The sequence below is a fragment of the Phaethon aethereus genome (genome assembly GCF_964289735.1).
Source record: "Phaethon aethereus genome assembly, chromosome: 1".
Lineage (NCBI taxonomy): Eukaryota > Metazoa > Chordata > Aves > Phaethontiformes > Phaethontidae > Phaethon > Phaethon aethereus.
The window spans coordinates 89867139-89886041 of NC_138575.1; the positions used below are offsets into that span (position 1 = coordinate 89867139).

General features: G+C 43.9%; 1 protein-coding gene across 2 annotated transcripts in view; it reads right to left on the reverse strand.

Annotated features, from left to right (window-relative positions):
• Positions 1 to 657: 657 nt before the first annotated feature.
• Positions 658 to 18903, reverse strand: part of STXBP5L (syntaxin binding protein 5L) — a gene marked incomplete at its 3' end in the record, with an annotated part of 212603 nt that continues 194357 nt past the window's right edge. For both annotated transcript variants that reach the window (XM_082013863.1, XM_082013862.1), the window contains 6 exons: positions 7427 to 7672; positions 6149 to 6503; positions 5018 to 5183; positions 2361 to 2472; positions 1755 to 1975; positions 658 to 699 (listed from right to left, as the gene is read on the reverse strand). In XM_082013863.1, coding sequence (XP_081869989.1) covers positions 658 to 699; positions 1755 to 1975; positions 2361 to 2472; positions 5018 to 5183; positions 6149 to 6503; positions 7427 to 7672 — 1142 coding nt within the window. The remainder of the gene's footprint in view (positions 700 to 1754; positions 1976 to 2360; positions 2473 to 5017; positions 5184 to 6148; positions 6504 to 7426; positions 7673 to 18903) is intronic.

Below are 18903 nucleotides of genomic sequence, written 5' to 3' on the forward strand. Positions count from 1 at the left end.
AGTTATTTATTCTTCTGGTGGGAGTTAAACAGCACTGATTTCAAGCCAGGTTTTTCAAAGGAAATGAATAGCAGATAAGAAAACGCAGCTCAACCCATTTTTATGTTGAGAACAGTAGCAAACATGCTTGAAATGTGCTGGCTTTTTGTAATGTCACTTTTAAAAAATAAAGATTTTTGCCACTTAAGTGTTTTTTTTTGCTCAGAATAGAAATAAATCCCATTTTTCTTCGGTCACAACATGCTTTCTTTTTCTCTTTTTTTAAAGATGTCAATTATTCATGCAAAGTTTTATAAGTGCATTAACATTCGAGTTTGTACAGAATATTTTTAACCAGACGCACTCCCCACAGTTCATACCTACAGCTTCTGAAAAACTACATGCCACAGTGATGGTTGAGTTCCTTTTGGAAAAAAATTGGCTACCGCACGAGCCAGCTGTTGGAGTTAAGACCCACATGATCCTATCTTCTATCTTCCGTCTCATAGTCTGTAAAATTTCTCCTTGACTCCCGCTGTGATGAATCCAATAATAGTAACAGGAAAGCATCTTCTAGGAGAAGAAACTGTCTCTGGCCAGTGACTGATAGATTTGGGAATGAATGCTGCTTCCCTGAACAGCGTTCTTAATAAAGCCACAAGCAGCTTCTTTGAAAGTCTAAAACTGGTACCACTTTTTGTCCTTGTATTTCAGCATCACCTACAGAAATGGGAAACAAATGAATGGATATAAAACACTGCTCTGCATACAGGGTATCACCCATTAACTGTCACAAACTTCATAAGCAGAAAAGGAAGAACAATGCAGTACTTCGCTAGCAGCGTCATCAGGTCTTGATTCCATTGAGTCCTCGTATTTAATTTCATAATCGCTACATTAAAAAAAAAAGTTACCTGCTATTGCTGTTCATTACAAGATTTTCCTGAGGACCTTAACTACTTTTCTTCTGCAAAAAGTACAGAGCTATGGGAATAACCAGGAACTTGCTTTTTACTCCTATAGAAAGAAGCTTATCTATGGAGCATAGCAGATATGTCCTGAATATATAAACTTTTTGCATTTCGGGGTATGTTCTTTCTGCGTATTTTTGCCTCACACTTACAAAAGCCAATAAAAACGTAAAGGCCTTGTCCACAGATGTGATGCATTTTAAATGGAAAACATGCATTTTGGGAAGTATTCTTTAATGTTGCTTTATCTTCAAAGAAAATCACTTCAGTTGATTCCCAGCCTTAGCAGGATGGGATGGAAGAGCTTTCCATTTCCAGCTCCAAGCACAGAAGCCGTCTGTTCCAGGCAAGCCCTATTCTATATGACGGTACCACAGTGTTGTGCTAGGAATGTTCTCCTCTTCTTCCCAATACAATCTGTAAAGGTTCCTGTATACACATCCACCTGCCTGTTTTCTGCCCTACTGCATAGATGTGCTGCACTAAGCGGCTTAAAAAAAAAATCATAATGAATTTGTGAGAAGGGCAAGAGGTCAGAAATGCCATGCTCTAAATTCAGAGGCTAACAACGGATGCTCGTTTATGAAAACATGAAAGGAAGGGGTGTGCAATGGAAGCTTATTTTTGGTGTTCTCATTGTTTGGGAGCAGGAAAAAAATGGCATGTCAGTTAAGATAAGTGCACCTAAACCAACATGACTGGGTGAATGGGGAGAACCGTACTTGACTTTCCCAAAGGGAAGCAAAGGCTGTATTGCAGGGTTGGCGGTTCCTAGTTGTGTGTGTGTGGTGCCGGGGACCCTACCTCGTGTGCATGTTTGGAAAATGCCTCTGCGCTGGCCATCATGCTCGCAGTCCTTTCGTCCAGCTCTCCCAGTTTCTGTCCTCTCTCATCAAGTGCAATGCGTGCACGAGTCAAGTCCCCAATGACTCCTCCTGCGGCTCCTCTCACGCCTTCAATTCCACCTGATCCAGGGATGTGCTGGGCAAGACTGCGAGAGGCTTTTCCTGCCGTGGCCTCACCAACTGCAAAGGAGAAATGGACAAATGGACAGGAATGAGTTCCTGGCCGTGGCTCTGTCAGTGCTTCTCGTCCTCAAGCTGCAGCCTCGCAGCTGTGATGCCGCTTGATGTGCAGATGGCACGTGCGGAAGACTTTGCCCTGTGCACTGGCACATCTACAGAGCAGTTGTGGGCTTCCCCCCACCGCCAGTTGCTCAAACGGAGCTGCCAAGGTGAAGGAATCGTGGGAAGGCAACGGAGGACCCTCCCCTTTCTTCATGATGTCATCTTTATTTTTTCATCAATGATCTAAGTCTTGTGTACCACTACATTCCTAGATGACAAGGGCAGGGTATCCCATGAATTAATTTCTGGAAAAAAACCAAAACAAACCCAATAAATTACTTACAAAGCTCCTCTCTGTCAAAAGCTTGTCCACTTCCTCCAAAAAGTCCTTTGAGAAAGCCTCTGGTTTGGGCTTCTGGTGTTTCCACAGGAGTAAACAAATCCCCAAGCATGTCCTAGAAAAGTTAGACAAAACTCCATGTGAAAAATTAGTCAGGTGAAAGCACTTCTAAGTGTTTTCTTTATTTGCATTAACGAGCCACATGCATTGGATCTAATCAACTGGTTTTAAAAGTCTATTGTGTGAACGGTATTGAATACTTCACATTTGTGTTTCATGACAGGCAAATACTTGGGCCAACTAGATTCACTTGTGCTTCCAAAGGGACTTAGTTTGTCACTGCCCAATCTCATGTTCATTACCACAGAGAAAAAAATTCATAAGCAGTACAGAGTGAAAATACCAGTGATAAGATCACATTTTGCTTAGAAACAGCAGAGGCGACACTGTAATTGAATAAACAATTTCTTGTGAATTATGTGTTTTGCTTTAGTGAATATCCAGGCAAGCAGGGCAGGCGCACTGTCTGGTTTCTCTTTATAGCATACCGGAGTTCAGTGCTTGCTAGCAGGTGGTTTGTCGTTTGTCTCTTTTTCTGGTGTGTGCTTTTTTTTTTTGTTGAACAAAGTCCCACCACCTTTAATACAACCTCTCCCCCCGGCCCCTGCACTGTTGCTGTGCATTTTGGCAGTGCTGTCAGTAACACTAAATAAGCATGTCTGAAGCCACTGTCGTGGTGCCAGACCTTGGCGCAGTCGACCTGAACAAACCTCGGGTTCAGATTTATTTTCAAGCGGTACTAGGAAAAAGGGGCTCTCCAGCACAAAACTGATAAAGCGCACGTGCCGGTCCCACTAGTGTTTCAAGCCAGTGGGGCTGCGCAACGAGAACAGTCGCTGCCCTGTCGCTCAGCTCTCTGTCGGCTCGTCCAAGCCTGAGCAGGCAGAGGATGCTGCTGTTGTGCTGCACAAAGCGCTCGGCTCCGGGGAGGCCAAGCGCTCGGCAGGGCTGTGACTCTCACTTGCTGCTCCTCTGCACCGTCACCTGCCGCTCTGGGGAGAAAAATTACCGCAGCCCTTTGTGCCTAAGCGGAGGCTCTCATGCAGCCTGGCTTGTTTTCCTAGGTGGCAGGTGATACTGGGTCACCTGCTTTTTGTACATGTCATGACTCTGCAAGCCTTTTACTGTCCTCCTTGCATACAAGCCAAGATAAAAGCAGCCGCAGTCTGGCGGTACAGAGAACCAACCTTTTGGCTGGTTGTCGTATGAAGCTGTTAAGGTTAATTAAAAAAAAAAAGCTAGCTTGTAACAGCCTCTCACTATGGGTCCATAGTCTAAGATGATACACAGATCACACTTTTTCATCATTTTAAAATTGGTTCCCTGCAAAATAATCTCTTCTCTGATGCACAAAAGCGTGTGTGCAGTGCTCACTCCTCACGGTGCTTTTTCAGACTCGAGACAGAAAGTGCTGTGATGTGCAGCTCAGCACATGGTACTCCCTAGGGCATAATGAGTGCTGGCAGGACCATTTCTTTTGTATTTCTATCCTAGTTCACTGCTAATTATATAACCTAGAACTTATTCCCCCTCTTTTTTTCCCTTTTATTACTCATGTTTCTCCCTGTAACCTCTCACAATTCCTTCTCTTCAGTAAATGACATTTGAATTTGCATTTTCATTGTAAAAAAACCCACTGCAATCCAAATCTAACATTTGTAAAGGCCTTTTGCTCAAAATAAATAAATTACTTTAATTAGACCCTTTCTCTATCTACTGTATTTTAACGCACAATGGGAGATGCTTTCCTCATGTGGAGGAAGGGGAGTACCAATTATTGGAGTAAAAACAATGGTAAATAATTAAAACACATATATTAAAACAGAGCATGTTTTTTGATACTAACCACACTGGTTTGTCTCATGCTCCCTACCTATCTACTGAAAGCTGCAGGTACTAAGGTATTTTTAGAGTTAAAACAAAAAGTGATAAAAATACGGGAAGGAATTCATATTTTCACTTGAGGCAGTTGCTGTGTGGTTGGACACATGCTGGTACCAACTGCTGTAGCTGCTCTCCGTTCGTAGCCTCCCCTTCTTTCCCTTCAGTCATTTTTAAGAGTCGGTCTTGCGCACGGTCGGACGGGGAGGGAAGCAGGCTGTGAAGAGCCCCATTTGGGCACAACTCTGCCCCTGTACAGAGCCAGCAGAGATTGCGATTACGTGCGGGCAGGCTGTAGGCTCGGGCCAGCCGTCAGGGCACAGGAGCAAGGTGACGGTGTCAGGAAAAAGTCCAGTGACATTGCTGTGGACCTCTCTGCTGCTTCGGCGTCGTTCAGCCAGGGCAGGTGCAGGGAAACACGCCTCTCCTGCTCCCGCAGCATAGCCTTCACTCGAAATACTAAAAATCACTAAATACTGAAATACTCTCCCCCCGCCCCATGCTTGCTATTTGGCAACAGCTCATCATCTCTGGTAATGCCAGTGTCACTTATTTACCTGTCTAAAACTTCGTCTTTTGAATAGAAACCATAGGCTGGTGTGACACGTTCTTTCGAGCCACCCAGCAGTAAAGGCATGGCAATTTAGGTCTGACGCGTCAGGCCGCCGGCCTTTCCACCCGAGCACGAAGGCAACAAGAGCGAAGGGTTGGAGCCCCACCTGCAGATTGTCACACATCTCCTGGCTGTACGTCAGGCGCTGGATCTCTGTGGGAGAGCTGAGGTACAAAGCTTGCCCTTCGTTGGTGAAACAGAAGGTCCGCGCTATCCTCATGTCTGTTACAGGCAAATAGTTGATGTCCAGCAGCGGGCGAAGGCTGGGCAAGCTGCAGAGAAGCAGACATCTTGGTTAGTCACTGGTTGCCGCACGTGGTACACCCTGCTCTGTGGCTGCATTTTAAACCAACATTTAAGTTTACGCCTTTCATAACTGGAATAAAGTGCAGCTCTGAGCTGACAAATTCTGCCAGAAGCACGCTGCCTTCCCGTCATACTTTGTTTCCTTGCACGGAGAGGTTTCAGCTGCCTCGCCTCAGTGACCCTTGGGCTTCTGCTACTGCCTGGATTTGGGATGGGCCAGCGACACGGACTGGCTTGTGCCCCGCGGCGGGGCGGTTTGCAGGGTAAGGCCTGCGCGCAGCTATCGCCTGGGCAGCTGCGGGAAATGGCACGGCAGGGCCCTGCCCGCGCCCTGCGGACAAAGGCTCCAGCATCGCCTTTGCTGTCCTCCAGCTTCTCCTGGTTCACCATTGCGGATGGCACTTCCCAAAATTTACATGGCCTGGCTGGGGGAAGGGGGTGCGGCGAGCCGAGGGCATGACGCCAGGGCTATGGCGCAGTCAGCCCGTTGGTGGAGAGGGGAAACCCGGTGCTCCGAGCAGAAAATCTTCCCAAACGGCAGGAGTGGGACTTGCTACTTCACACTGGATAAACAGTTCCCTTTCTATGCCTGGCTTTTTCTATACTCCTCTATAGCTGACTTACCACTTATAGCTGAGCAAAATCATCGGGGTTTTCTTTTATGATAGTTAAAAATCATCAGCCATCAGTTGTCATGGGTGGGGGATTACTATGAAAAAAAGGAGTTTGCTTTGCTGGGGGGCTGCCTGAACTCCCCATGTGGAGACAGGCCACGGAGCAGGTACGGCAGCGGGCAAGGCAGGGCATTAACTGCACCCACTAGGGAGTTAATGAAGAGCATCAGACACTCTGGGGCAAACACGAGTGGAACGTGACCGGCACTGTGCCACCTCTTTGCTTAGTTTTGCCACAAGATTAGTTAGATAAGTACCTCAGTGTCATGATGTGCCCATTGGCACAAAAGCACGCCAGACAGACGCTGTTACAGAGGGTGACCACATCTGCTCGCAATAAAAAGGACGTTTCGGTGATGTTGTGGACATAAAGACATGTTTGGGAAGGCAATGAGAAGACTTTGGCTTGTTTTTCTGAACAAATGACTGCAAATTGATGATCACCCATATCCTGGGAGGAGGAAGGGGAATGCATGACAAGTTTCCTTTTCCTTGTTTTTTCACCATCATCAGCACTGTGTGGGTCCCTCCATACTTCATACGGTGGATGTGTCAACGTCCCCATGCAGTCCAAGCACGCGAAGGTCAGCACGGCTCCTTTCAGTGTCAGAACTGTGCCTGCAAAATACAATTTCCTCTCACTGGCACTGGCACCACGATTAAACTGGTTGTCAGTACTGTGAACGCATGTGGCATAGCTGACATTCAGGTTTTGTAAATAGAGGAAACAAGTTAATTTAGCTAAGGTGACAGGTCTTCCTTGCTCGGTTCTTCGGGACCACACAAGAAGGTGAACGAACAGGCTGCCAGTACTGAAGAGGTCTCAGGCAGCCTATAATCTATATAATACATGTTATTGAATGCCATAAAGATAGGCTGTTGTTTATCTCTATGTTACACTAATAGGACAATTATTCCCCAGCAGTAAAATCACTCTTCTTAGTCTGGTGACCTTCCAGCATTGTTTTTCTAAACAAACCAGGGATGGGAAATGTCTATTCCTGTGCGTTCTCTGATTGTTCTCATTATTGTACTTCAAACATACTAAGTGCATACTGCCTCTCCTCAGACCTGACCTCTCTCAGCCCTCTGTTCTCTCTGCTATACCATCTGTCACTCACTCAGCCAAGGATATCTGCTGGTACATCAACCTGCCAACATTGTTCTTTCTTATCCTGAACTCCTTTCTGCTTCTCTGCAGCTTTCTGATAGTAAGACAGCCAAACCGTTCACAGGCATCCCAGACAGGGTTGCATCAGAGCTGTACACAGGACTAATTTCACAATATGAAGGAACTCTGCTAATTTCCTTATCCTCACAAGAAATGTGTAACTTTGGCCACAACACAAGGTAATCTCAGTTCATGAAGCTGCAGGTCTGTGGCGAGCATCTTCCTTTACCCCTGTCCTCTGTGTAGCGAGTGACCATTGCTCCATACACCTATTGAGAAATCTCTGTCCAAAAGGCCATACAAAATCATGCAGTTATTCCCCTAGTTGTACCAAGACAGATAATAAACAGGAGAAGAGCTGCACTCTTACCACTTGGCGACACCATCACTGGCTCTGATTGCCGTAAGTCGTCACTAGCAGGCAGATTAAGGGAGAGGATTAAGACCATACCGAGGCCCGTTCCGACCCAGAGACAGGGCGAGACAGTGGAGTCGTTCTTTCGGGCAAAGGACTCCATGAAGTACAAAGCAGTAATTGCCTCCTTTGAGTCCCTGTCGATACTGGACACGCTGGAGCTTCGGGAACGGCTGAAGGAGTTTTCCCTATTTTCTGCATAAATGAATACGAGCAAACAGGCATAAATTGGCAATCCTAGAACAGGCACAAGCCTGCAGCAAATACAAACTCCCTGTAGAATACAGAAAATATAGAGTTTTTGTAACTTGAGCAAACATTCTGATACCAGCATGATACCAGCTTGCTGCCAGTGTATAAATACGTGTGGAAAACACTGTCAGACCTCATCAGTTAGATCTGCATTAGAAATAGCTGCTTATTATGGAGATTTACATAGACTAATTAGAATTTACAACCGCCTTAGCTCAAAGGACTTGTTCTAAATAGCATGAAATAATTTTAGACCCATATGTCACCAATGCATTTAAAATGAATCCATGTATCTCACTGCTGCAGGACATGAAGGGAGACGCCATTACCAACTTCAGAGTATGTGTCCTTTGCTCTGCTCTCGATTGCATCGCTAATACATTCTAGTTGATTGTCAAGCTATTAATAACTGCTGTCTGGGGAAAAGACACCCATTGCTAAACTGATCCCAGGATCCAAAATATCTCAGGGTACAAACCAACTCGGGCTTCCTAGGGAGTGAAGCGAGAAACCTGTCCTGCGCCCTTGGCAGCACCTGCACAGTGAGCCAGCACTGGCTGGTTCCCCTTTACACCTGAGCTTCAGCAGGCCACCGCGAGAGCCAGCTGGAGGCAGAGCCGTATTGTCCTCACCACGAATACGCAGGTACCGAGACACTCTCTGAACGTTTCAGAGAGAAATAACAACGAACGGGGTCTGAGTGCTGTAGGGTTCAAGGATCTCTTTGCTTTGCTGTAGGGCTCAAAGGATCTCTTTGGTTTGTTGTAGGGCTCAAGGATCTCTTTGCTTTGCTGTAGGGCTCAAAGGACCTCTTTGCTTTGCTGTAGGGCTAAAGGACCTCTTTGCTTTGCCTCGTGCCAGGCAGGAAGCACAAAGCTGTGCAAGGGAGCTCCTGTGATTAGCAGGATCCGTCAGCGACAACATGTTGGAGGCTGTAGAGCACACGGAGGCTACAGAGCTATCGAAGAGTAAAGGAGCCAGAGGGAAGAAGAGAATAGGGCTGGCTGCTAGCACAGTCTTTGCAAAAGACTTTGCAAAAATTTGTGCCAGCACTGCTGTCTACCAACCTGTAGTCAAAAGTAGGGCTAGATCATTGGAAACCTCACGTTCCCTCCTGCAACAATAACAACTAGAGGACCAGGAGGTTCTGAAGATGGAGAAATAGTTGAAGCTATTGGACCTGAGAACCTATCATTATGAAATAGGTCTGTGTCTGGTATGAAATCACCCTTCTTATAGTTCAGAAGAGAGAGCTGTCTCTTCAGAGACAATAGAAGTGTCTAAAAAGAGGAATACTTTCTGCCATGGTTGAAGAATAAAATTAGAAAAGGACTTTCTCACGTACTCCAACCGAAATCTGGGCCAAGCCTCATATTGTGTGTGTGGTTCCTGCTCTCCACCAGAAGCAGCAGATTAGCTGGTGAATCTCTTCCTCAGGCAATGCATTGCAGCATTATATTCCCCTACCCAGATGACTCAGTGTAAAATGCTGAAATTATCCTTTTCAAAGCAACTACCTAGCAAAGACTGGAGAGAACCACGGCAAAGCACTACTGGAACCGCAGCAAGCGTTACTACATATGCTACCCCCTTACCCTCACAGGGTGGGGGCAGATTCTTACACTGCTCTTTCACACTTGGCCCAGCTTCTGTCTTTGAGAGTATCTGCAACTTTTCAAACTTTGTGTTCGGTTTTGGGCCCCTCACTACAAGAAGGATGCTGAGGTGCTGGAGTGTGCCCAAAGAAGGGCAACGAAGCTGGTGAGGGGTCTGGAGCACAAGTCTTATGAGGAGCAGCTGAGGGAACTGGGGTTGTTTAGTCTGGAGAAGAGGAGGCTGAGGAGAGACCTTATCGCTCTCTACAACTACCTGAAAGGGGGTTGTAGCGACAAGGGTGTTGGTCTCTTCTCCCAAGTAACCAGCGATAGGGTGAGAGGAAATGGCCTCAAGTTGCACCAGGGGAGGTTTAGATTGGATATTAGAAAAAACTTCTTCACTGAGAGAGTGGTCAAACATTGGAACAGGCTGCCCAGGGAGGTGGTGGAGTCACCATCTCTGGAAGCATTCAAAAAACGTGTGGATGTGGCGCTTCGGGACATGGTTTAGGGGGCCTGGTGGTGTTGGGTGAATGGTTGGACTTGGTGATCTTGAAGGTCCTTTCCAACTTAGTGATTCTGTGATTCTGTGAAACTGGAGATTTACAGGATAGCCATCCCCGGTACATCAGTCCCACTCTCGTGGAAGAGAAACTGATGTCTACCTGAACTTCTAAGCACTGCCTGCACCCTATTTCACCTTCTGTTGTAGTTCTCTAGTTCTGGCTCAGTACTGCTGAATGTATCTGTGTAAAACTGGGATTATTCATTCATGTGCAAACAGAGCTGCTAATGCCTTGAGAATTAATGTCTCCCATAACCCCAAGCACCTTGTACTTCTCTTGCAGTGGACTGCTTGGCCCAGCTCCTTCCTAAGTACAGTGACAGCTGCCAGGTAAAGAAGGGGAAGACAGCAATTTCAAGGCAGAAATGATCAGGGTTCCACATATATATATATATTCCCCCCCAAGGTTACCTAATTTTAAAAATATGTTATTATATAATTAATTTTCTTGTTAACAGGTGTATTAATACTACAGTCACATAAAATTCAAATATGGTGGTGCTCAAACTGAAAAAGATGTTGAAAGGACAAACGCAGTTAGGGTAGGCAACATACACGGAACTTAAAATATATGATGTGCCATTTGCATGTGTCATCAAGCTTTCTCCTTCCCTGAATTAACAAGAAATGTTCCTCACTCCTTTGCAGTACAGTTAACTAATACATCTTCGCAGAACTGACACTAACAGATATAATCTTTGGGACACTTTTGGGAACATACTGTGCCATTTTCTATTAAATACACTACTCAGACTGAAATTCTAAAGACCAGCACGACACATGTCAAAATTTGATGTCATTAAACATCATTAAACCAAAACCTATGAAAGGCTGCAATCAGTTTATTGGCTAGCTCTAAAGCAAGGTAGAAATCTCTCCTCTTCCTGGATTTGGGGAAAAAAATTAGCTCAGGCCTATTCCCTGGGACTCCTTTCTTAAAGAGATTATACCCCAAATTTTCTATTTAGAAATCACTCCATTGCATCTTAGAGAAACATAAAAGCACTTTCTTCAGGGAATTTAAAAAACTTTCCATATCTTTTCCTAGCATGATTGCTCTGTTTTAAAATGATATCCCATCTTCTAAAAGTTGTCCTGTATGAACACTGCCAATCTGTAGTAGTCCTTAACCCAACCACCATATTCTGGGTTTTCTCTTACATTTTCCTTTTCTCTCACTGCATGATGGTGTAGCAAGAATGTCAGCTACAACTCCTTTCTGCATGAGTCTGAACCAGGAGCACTTCCAGGTACTCCCTTGTAACCTGGGTCAAACAAAGTTTATTTGGACTCCTGGCTTCAGTAAGGGGACAGGACAGTCATACGTGAAAGGCTTTTCTGCTCCTCGGTTCTCTTTCCCTCATCTCGTCCTCTGTAGAACATATGACACTTTCTCATAAATGTGCTCCTGCCTCGAAATTGCCTCCTGCTTTGACAGAGACCAAAGCCTTTTCTCCGAGAGGCACGTACCCAAACCTGAGGATCGCCCTGCTCCCACCCAGCCGTCTCTCTCAGATGACCGTGTCCTTTTTCCTCCTCTCCCTCTTGCAGACCTGGATTTCTTGTCTCTTCTTTTTGTTCCAGATAGGTCTCCAGGCTGTTCCTGCAGCTAGCAGCAGAAGAGCCGAGAGCACCGCCAGAGGGGTCCCGTGTCCCCCGAGAGCTAACGAGCGACTGTCATTAGGGAGATGCTGCTATTCAGGCTGTGGGACCATGAGCAGCTCTGGGCAAAAGAGTTATTACCTGCAGTCAGTGCGTTTCAGAAAGCTGCATTCCGTGGGATAAGACCACTCCACACAAATACCGCTACTCCCCTAGCACTAGTCCTGCTTTCTTCAAGCCGTCTTCATTCAGCCCCGTCCTATGCGTAGCCTGGGTTAGTCAGATGCAGATGGAAACTCAGGGACCAATTTCCTTCATAACTCTGGGACCGATGGCTAAATCCCAGCTATGAGCAGCAGCATGCAACCAGAAGGCTTCTGATCTAAAAGCAACTGCAAAACTTAACTACCCGCCTCGCTGACAGAAACACACAGGACACTTCAACTCACATGCTGGGATAAAAATGGAGCCTGTGTTCTCTGAGTCTTACCTCCGTTCACCCACGTGTGAGCAGTACAGTGACGTTCGTCGTGCGAGAATGTACTGATTCTGTGTAATTGCTGAAGCGTTGCCCGTCTGGAAATGCAGCCTACTGCCAGAAATCGCATGCATTGCAAAAGGACAAGAGCGACCAAGCCAAGCGTCATCATGACATTTACACGAAAGCAGCCCTGAGCAGTTACTGCCCTCGCTCTCTTCTTGCACGACAGAGCTGCCCCGCTGCAGCGCATTGGCGTCTAGAGGAAGGTTTAATTTAGGGTTTAGGGGTTTTCTGAGAATTTAAAAGATAATTTGAGTAGAGATTTTTTTTTTTTCCCTCCCAACTTCCTTTGGGTCAGTGGAAATAAAACTGGAATTTCCTTACTTTCCCATGGAATTAAAAAAAAAAAAAGAAGGGAGGATACTAATGAAAATATTTATGCCACTGACTTGTGCGTCTTCAGGGGAATGTTCCGAATTCTCTATTCTCAGCTGCAGCAAAGGCTTTGTAAGGGGAACACATCCTCACACCTTTTCCAAGAAATCGTCATTGTGATTATTCTGAAGTAAAGTAATGGATTTATGCAGAAGCATAAAGTCATTTTCTTCTTGAAGTTAGGAATCATGAAAGTAAAAGTATCAGCTGTTACTAGGAATGAAAGAAAACTACCAGTGACAAAGATCAACATTTTCACAGCAAATGTTTACTTTCATTACTGAACGGTTTTGCAATCGACTGTCAGTGTCTTGGATGCTATTCATAGGTCCTTTCCTGGTTTTAACATACCGAGTAATTGATCTGCTTATAAAACATACACAAAAATCGACCTTTTGTGATATGGAAATCAATATGTTCTCGAAACAAAGTTAAATGGTTTATATTCTCCTCACCTGGAGATTTCTAAAAGTTTTAATCCCAAATATTAGACCTAACTATTAAAACATTTGCCATCATCTTAAAATTTTAAGAGAAATCTGTCACTCTTAAAATTATACAGTCAGGAAAGCATGCAAAGCTCTGAATGCCAGCATAAACGTACAGTAAGGGAATTATACTTCAAACATGAATTCGCACGCAGCAACGTGACAGAGACCGAGCCACATTACCGACGGCAATGCTTCAGCAACAGAGAGCAGGAAGGGGCAGGAAGTAACGCCGCAGGGTTTTCACACATTTAAGAGCACTGCACATTTACTTGGCTAAAAACACCTTCAAATACATTTTAATAGCACCACTCTACAGCTGCATTCCACATAAAGCAATTCACTAGGGAGCCGCAGAAGTTGACTTAAGCACAAACGATGCAATAATAATTTGGAATTTTACTGCGAACAATTTCCTACTGGCTCAATTCAAATAATTTTCCTTGAAACTGTGTTGGAAAGCCTGTGAGTATATGGCTTGCAGAACAGTCGAACCAGGGTGGCTATGTCTGTGCTCACGCGGAGCTCACGCCTGTGGGATGCCTGACCCTCCCTGGAAAATGTTCTGAAATAGCTTGTCCTGACGTTGCTACAGTTACAGCAGTGTAACCTGGATGGCTTCATAGAATTGTACTGATGTAAGACTGACGGCAACTAAAGGCCTGAAAGAGGAAATAGATTCAAGTCACCAGATTTGGATCTTTATTTTAGTATTTCCAGAATACGGAAAAGTTCAGGCTTAGGTTTTAGTTCAGCATGGTTTAAAAACAGAAGGGAACTGTTAGGGCAGAACCGTTCTTCAATATTGAAAATGAAGTAGAAATAAGTATTTTTATAGAAAGATAAAAATGCGAGAGATCTTTACAGTAAGTAATCTATCAACCTTCCATATTCAATTGTATGAATCACTTCCCTTTACTTACACATGCAAACTGTCTTCATATTCAGATCGCTAAGAGCTCAATTTGGATAGAGGTTATAAGTTTGGACATATGTTTTTTAATCAAAGACATCACAATTCTCTAGAACTTAAATCCCAACCTAAAATACCTGCTGAAGCTCTTTCATAACACTGATGGTTTGGGAAAGAACAATAGGTTGTGTAACTTTCATAAGTGGAAGTACCCAAGAATAAGGAGGAGAAAAAAGGCATTATTGACAAAAAACCTTGGGTTCATTCAATAACAGTCAAAATAGTTAATGTTATTACAAAGCCAGTGAAAGCATTTTAAAGCACTCCTTCCCTACCCCCCGACAGATACCCTGCTTGTGTAACTGAAGTGTAGTTAGAAAAGCTTTGCTTTAAAACACCCTTCTGGAACAGCTATTATCACATAAATTGAACAATCTCAGAATATTCCTACACTCTTCCCTAGTACTCTATACACAACAGCCCACCACCTGTTCCATTCTGCCACAGAACTACCAGGAACCACCCAATGGTGTGTTCCACTTCCAAAAATGTTTCAAAAATTATTTCATATGTAGAAAAACAGTTTATGTTGATCTGAAGTAATTGCTAGCAAGCAGAAAAATGCTGAAGTTGAGTATGCAGCGCAAAACACACCCTCCCAACTCGGCACGCCTAGAGTAAAGCGTGAAATTAGCTTAACTTGGAACGAAATCATCATTTAAATTAAAACTGACTAGGCATTCAGTGAATGTGAGAAGAACAAAACTTTCATTTAGTTGGTTGTTTTAAAAACAAGAAAAATTTCCAGATTCCTGTAAGAAAACAAGTGGATCCTAATATCCTACTAGAACCTGACAGAAGATGTACTCCAAGAAAAAAACAAGCATGAAGTCTACCTAGCCCAACAGAGTTGGCATTTAGGCACCGGCAGCTCACATGCATCCATGCAGGGCTCTTCTCTATTTCTTCCCAGGCCCTTCCTGGCAATAAGACATGCTCTTCTACAAGGCACCTCTGTCTTTAGACAACTTCCCCCCATTGCAAGCTCTGTTGTGATCGGATTTAGGCAGACACACACTTAAACTCCACTTAAACCTCTGAGGGAAACCAGTGCTTAGAGCCGATAAAGATTACGATTCAGTCTAAACGACGACAGCTCCGCTGGATTTTTTGCAGTCTAGTGATTGTAGCACTCGGCAGAGAGCTGTCTAGCTAGTCTAAGAGGACCGACTCCATCCATCCATGCCATCTGTGGTCACAAGGTATAATGGAGGAACAGCATTCTTCATGTCTCCCCTGGAAGCTGAGCCCCTCATGGCTATGATGTTCAGCTGAGAGGCTGGGTCTAAGGTTTCTGCCCCTTCTGGTCCTATTTTTTATTTACTGAGGAACTAATATAAAATATGAACATGTTCTGGGGAACTTGAACACCACTGCTAGGGCCTTAGAAACTGGGGTCCCTCTTGCCTTAACAACCTACTATTTATGCACGTCCTCTACTGGACTTCGTGGGCAAGCGGCATACCCCGTCTTTTGGCTAGGACACCCACCCTCAGCCGCACTCTCTCTCGGGCTGCGTCCTGGCGGGACGGATTGTAGTAGGTAGGCTGAATTGTCCCCTTACTCCCAGGACCAGTTGCCATTCTTTTTGATGTGTCCGTTTCACAGGCAGACGGGGCTTTGCCCCTTGCTCACCTTTAAAATCTCTCACACCTCCTTTCTAAGAGGAAGCAGGAAAAGAGCGGGGTTTTATTTTATTTTATCTACTGTAGAAAACAAGCACATTCATTCTTATCTCCACCATAACTGAAAAAGACCTTAACACTATGGACAACACACTTCTGGAAACAATTATATTCCCCCAAGAATAGTCTATGGATCTCCTAGTTCAGTGTTGAAACTGAATAGTTTGAAACAGATATGAAAACCTTATAAAAGATGCTGGCATATCCTTCCTTGGAACACTTGTTTTATTACAGCCACACAGAATTTGCCATTCAGAAGTCTTTGCGTTTGCAGTGAGCATTAGACCAGAAGTGCTGTGATTTTTCTAAATACAGGAAAAAGTAATTCAAACTTCCTCATAACTTCTTTTTTATTTGAATTAAGCTTTCTGCAGTAAGAAACAGACTTTCTAGATATAGAACAGGTCCTTTAAGCAACAGTTTTATCTGCTTCTTTGCACAGGCAAGAAATGTGGTGACAAACTGAGCAGTTAGTGGAGGCTGCAGCTTACCGTAGTGTCTCTAAATTATTTCTTATTATACTATTCTTACTGTTACCGGTTACAACGATGTAAAGTAACTGCAAATGCTAACAAAATTGAAATGATTTACAAGCAGAACCAACACCATAATCCTCTCACTGAGAAATAAAAAAAAAAAAAAAAAAAAAAAAAAAATCAAGCCAAGGGCTTTTCCTCGCTGTGAAAAGCCATGGCACTTCGGGGCCCTGTGAAGTGCGGCCACACGACTGCTGTAACAAGCCCAGTGGATCAGGTAGGTGTCAGTTTGGCTGGCTGCTTGGGCGAGGAATTTTGCCGGAAATCATCCGTTCTGCAATACATAGAGGCATGGCAAAGGGAACGCAGTGGCGAGCATGAGCTTTCTGAAAACCTGCCAGAGGTGCAATAACCTCCTCAAGAGAATCCATTTCTGCGGTTAACCACCCTTGTGATCAAAACGAATCCCCTACTGTCTCCCTGAAGTCGTGTCCCTGCCTTAGTAATTTACGTCCATGACATCCTGTCCTTTTCTCAGCAGACGCGGACAGCAGATTATTTCCTTCCTCTCTGCAGTACCCTGCCATGCATTTGAATAATTTTGTGCTTTTTCTTCAGTATTTTTCTAGACCAAGCAACCAGATTGTTCCTCCCTTTCCTTGGAGGCTTAGGAGCCACCACCTTTGAAAACTGCAGTGATCGTCTTCTAGGGCATCACCACTTAGTCCACATCCACATGTGGACTTCAGATCCAATAGACCCAAGAAAAAAGGAGCCAGTGATAAAACCAGAAATCTCCCTCTTCTCCCCCACACCTCACCATATGGGAAGGAAACCTGATGGTCACATTCACTCATCCAGTCCAAAAAATTCCAATGTGCCATAGCTGCTGCAGACAGCGTAACTGTATAGCCATAACTGCCAGGAGAAAAAAATGATATAAATTGTATAGAAGTTACATAGGAAATACTGCAATACACAGGACGACATCAGCTGAGCCTGGTTGCTCAGGCTGCGGGCTTTTTTTATAAGATAACGACGTGGTATCGTATTTCCAGGACCCTGACTAGACCATGCTGGACTTACGAAAGCAAATGTCGGCCCTTCTCTACGGCTTCACACACATGTTTACAGGCAAACACTGACTAAGGTACAGACAGATCCTAAGACTTTGGAAGGCTTGTTATAGAAACAACAGGCCAAAGTGACAAGTTGACACACAGACATAGAAGATCGTTGTAAAATTTCCTGAAACTAAAAACCAAACCAAAAGCCTTAAAAAACTCAGTAGCCTATAACCCCCAAACCTAAACCAAAATCCAGGAGGAAAAAAATCCAGAAGCCTCTGCCAGGCTGTCTACAAAGCTTCTTATGGTGATCCTCACAAATACTTTTGAATAATAAAAGAAGTTTAAAGTGTATAGTACATGCCAAATACTGCCCATTTCCAAAACAAATCAAACAAAATCATGCAAGAGATAAGACAACTCATCCCCCAAACAGTCATTACATATGCAGATGCAAAAGAAAATCTTCAAGTATAAAAGTACACTGGATCTATTAAAAAGGAAATTGTATTGTACTCACCATAGAATTTTTGGTAAGGTTATTAAAGATAATGACTAAATATTCTTGAGTGGTTCATTTTACCAGTTCACAGTGACATTTCAACTCAAGTGCTCTATATCAAATTTTAACTGCATATAATCAAAAGAGTTAATCCAAAAGCTGAGATAATTGCTGAAACTGAATTATTTTAAAGAAAAGCTAAAGCAAATTCAAAGACTCTGCTCTTAGCATCCCTAGAAAACTACAATGCACAGCAAATCCTTGTTAGGATTTCTTGTTCAGAGGCAAGTTGGTAGCACTAGGATCTAAATGGCCCTTCTAGTCAAGGGTGATTAAACTGGACTAGTTAAAAACTACATAATAGGAAATAAAAATAATTTTAAAAAATGGCAGACAGTTTTCTATCACTGCTGGCAGGAGAAAATAGATTTCCAAACACAACATTTCAAAGGAAAAACTCCACTCTGCCTTTACTTTCTTCCTAAGATGTATGATATAACCACATATGGACATACATATACAGAATGCTCTAATTTCTTTGTGAATGCAGGCAAGGAGGACAAAACTGGCAGAGTCTGCCAGCACAAGTTCTTGATGGCAACTAGCAAGTCATGGCAGAGAGAAACTTTTGGAGAACATGAAGTGGCTGAAAAAAGCAGAATGCTTGAAAAAAGCAATAATCAAGAAGTATCAAATCTGAGAGACTTCTCAGAGTTGGTTATAATTTATGAAAGCAAAGAGGACTGTGTGTCAGCATATGTATCTGAGCATACGTTCATATACCCACCAGCTATACATGCATAACCAGACTGACTTCCCTCCCACAGCAATTTTATTTTTATTCTTTAACGTCACTGTTTTCTGTAGCTCAGCTTTTTCTTTAACCTAAAATTACAATTAAAAATTGGATTGAAATACAGATTTTTGTTTTCCTATGTAGAGCCAATGTTTTGGGACTATTCATCTACAGTGAAATTCTTGATCAGACTGCGATCTCCACTGTTCTAGATGGAAAGGGGGCTTTAACAACTATGCAGTACTAGCTCTTAGACTGAGAGGGACTGTTTTGGATTGGTGCGACAGGACTGAAGACAAGACAGGCAGAGGTACACATTTACACCAAGGAAGCTAAACACAAGGTTAATGTAATCCCTATTTCAATATTTCGATGAGGACACCGGCAGACAAAATAGGGTGCTAGTCAGGGCCCAGAGCTGGAACAGATGGAGACATGATCAGTGCAAAAGGCTACAGCCTGCAAGGAAATCCACTAAGCTCGGAGACAAAACACATTCCCTTTCTACA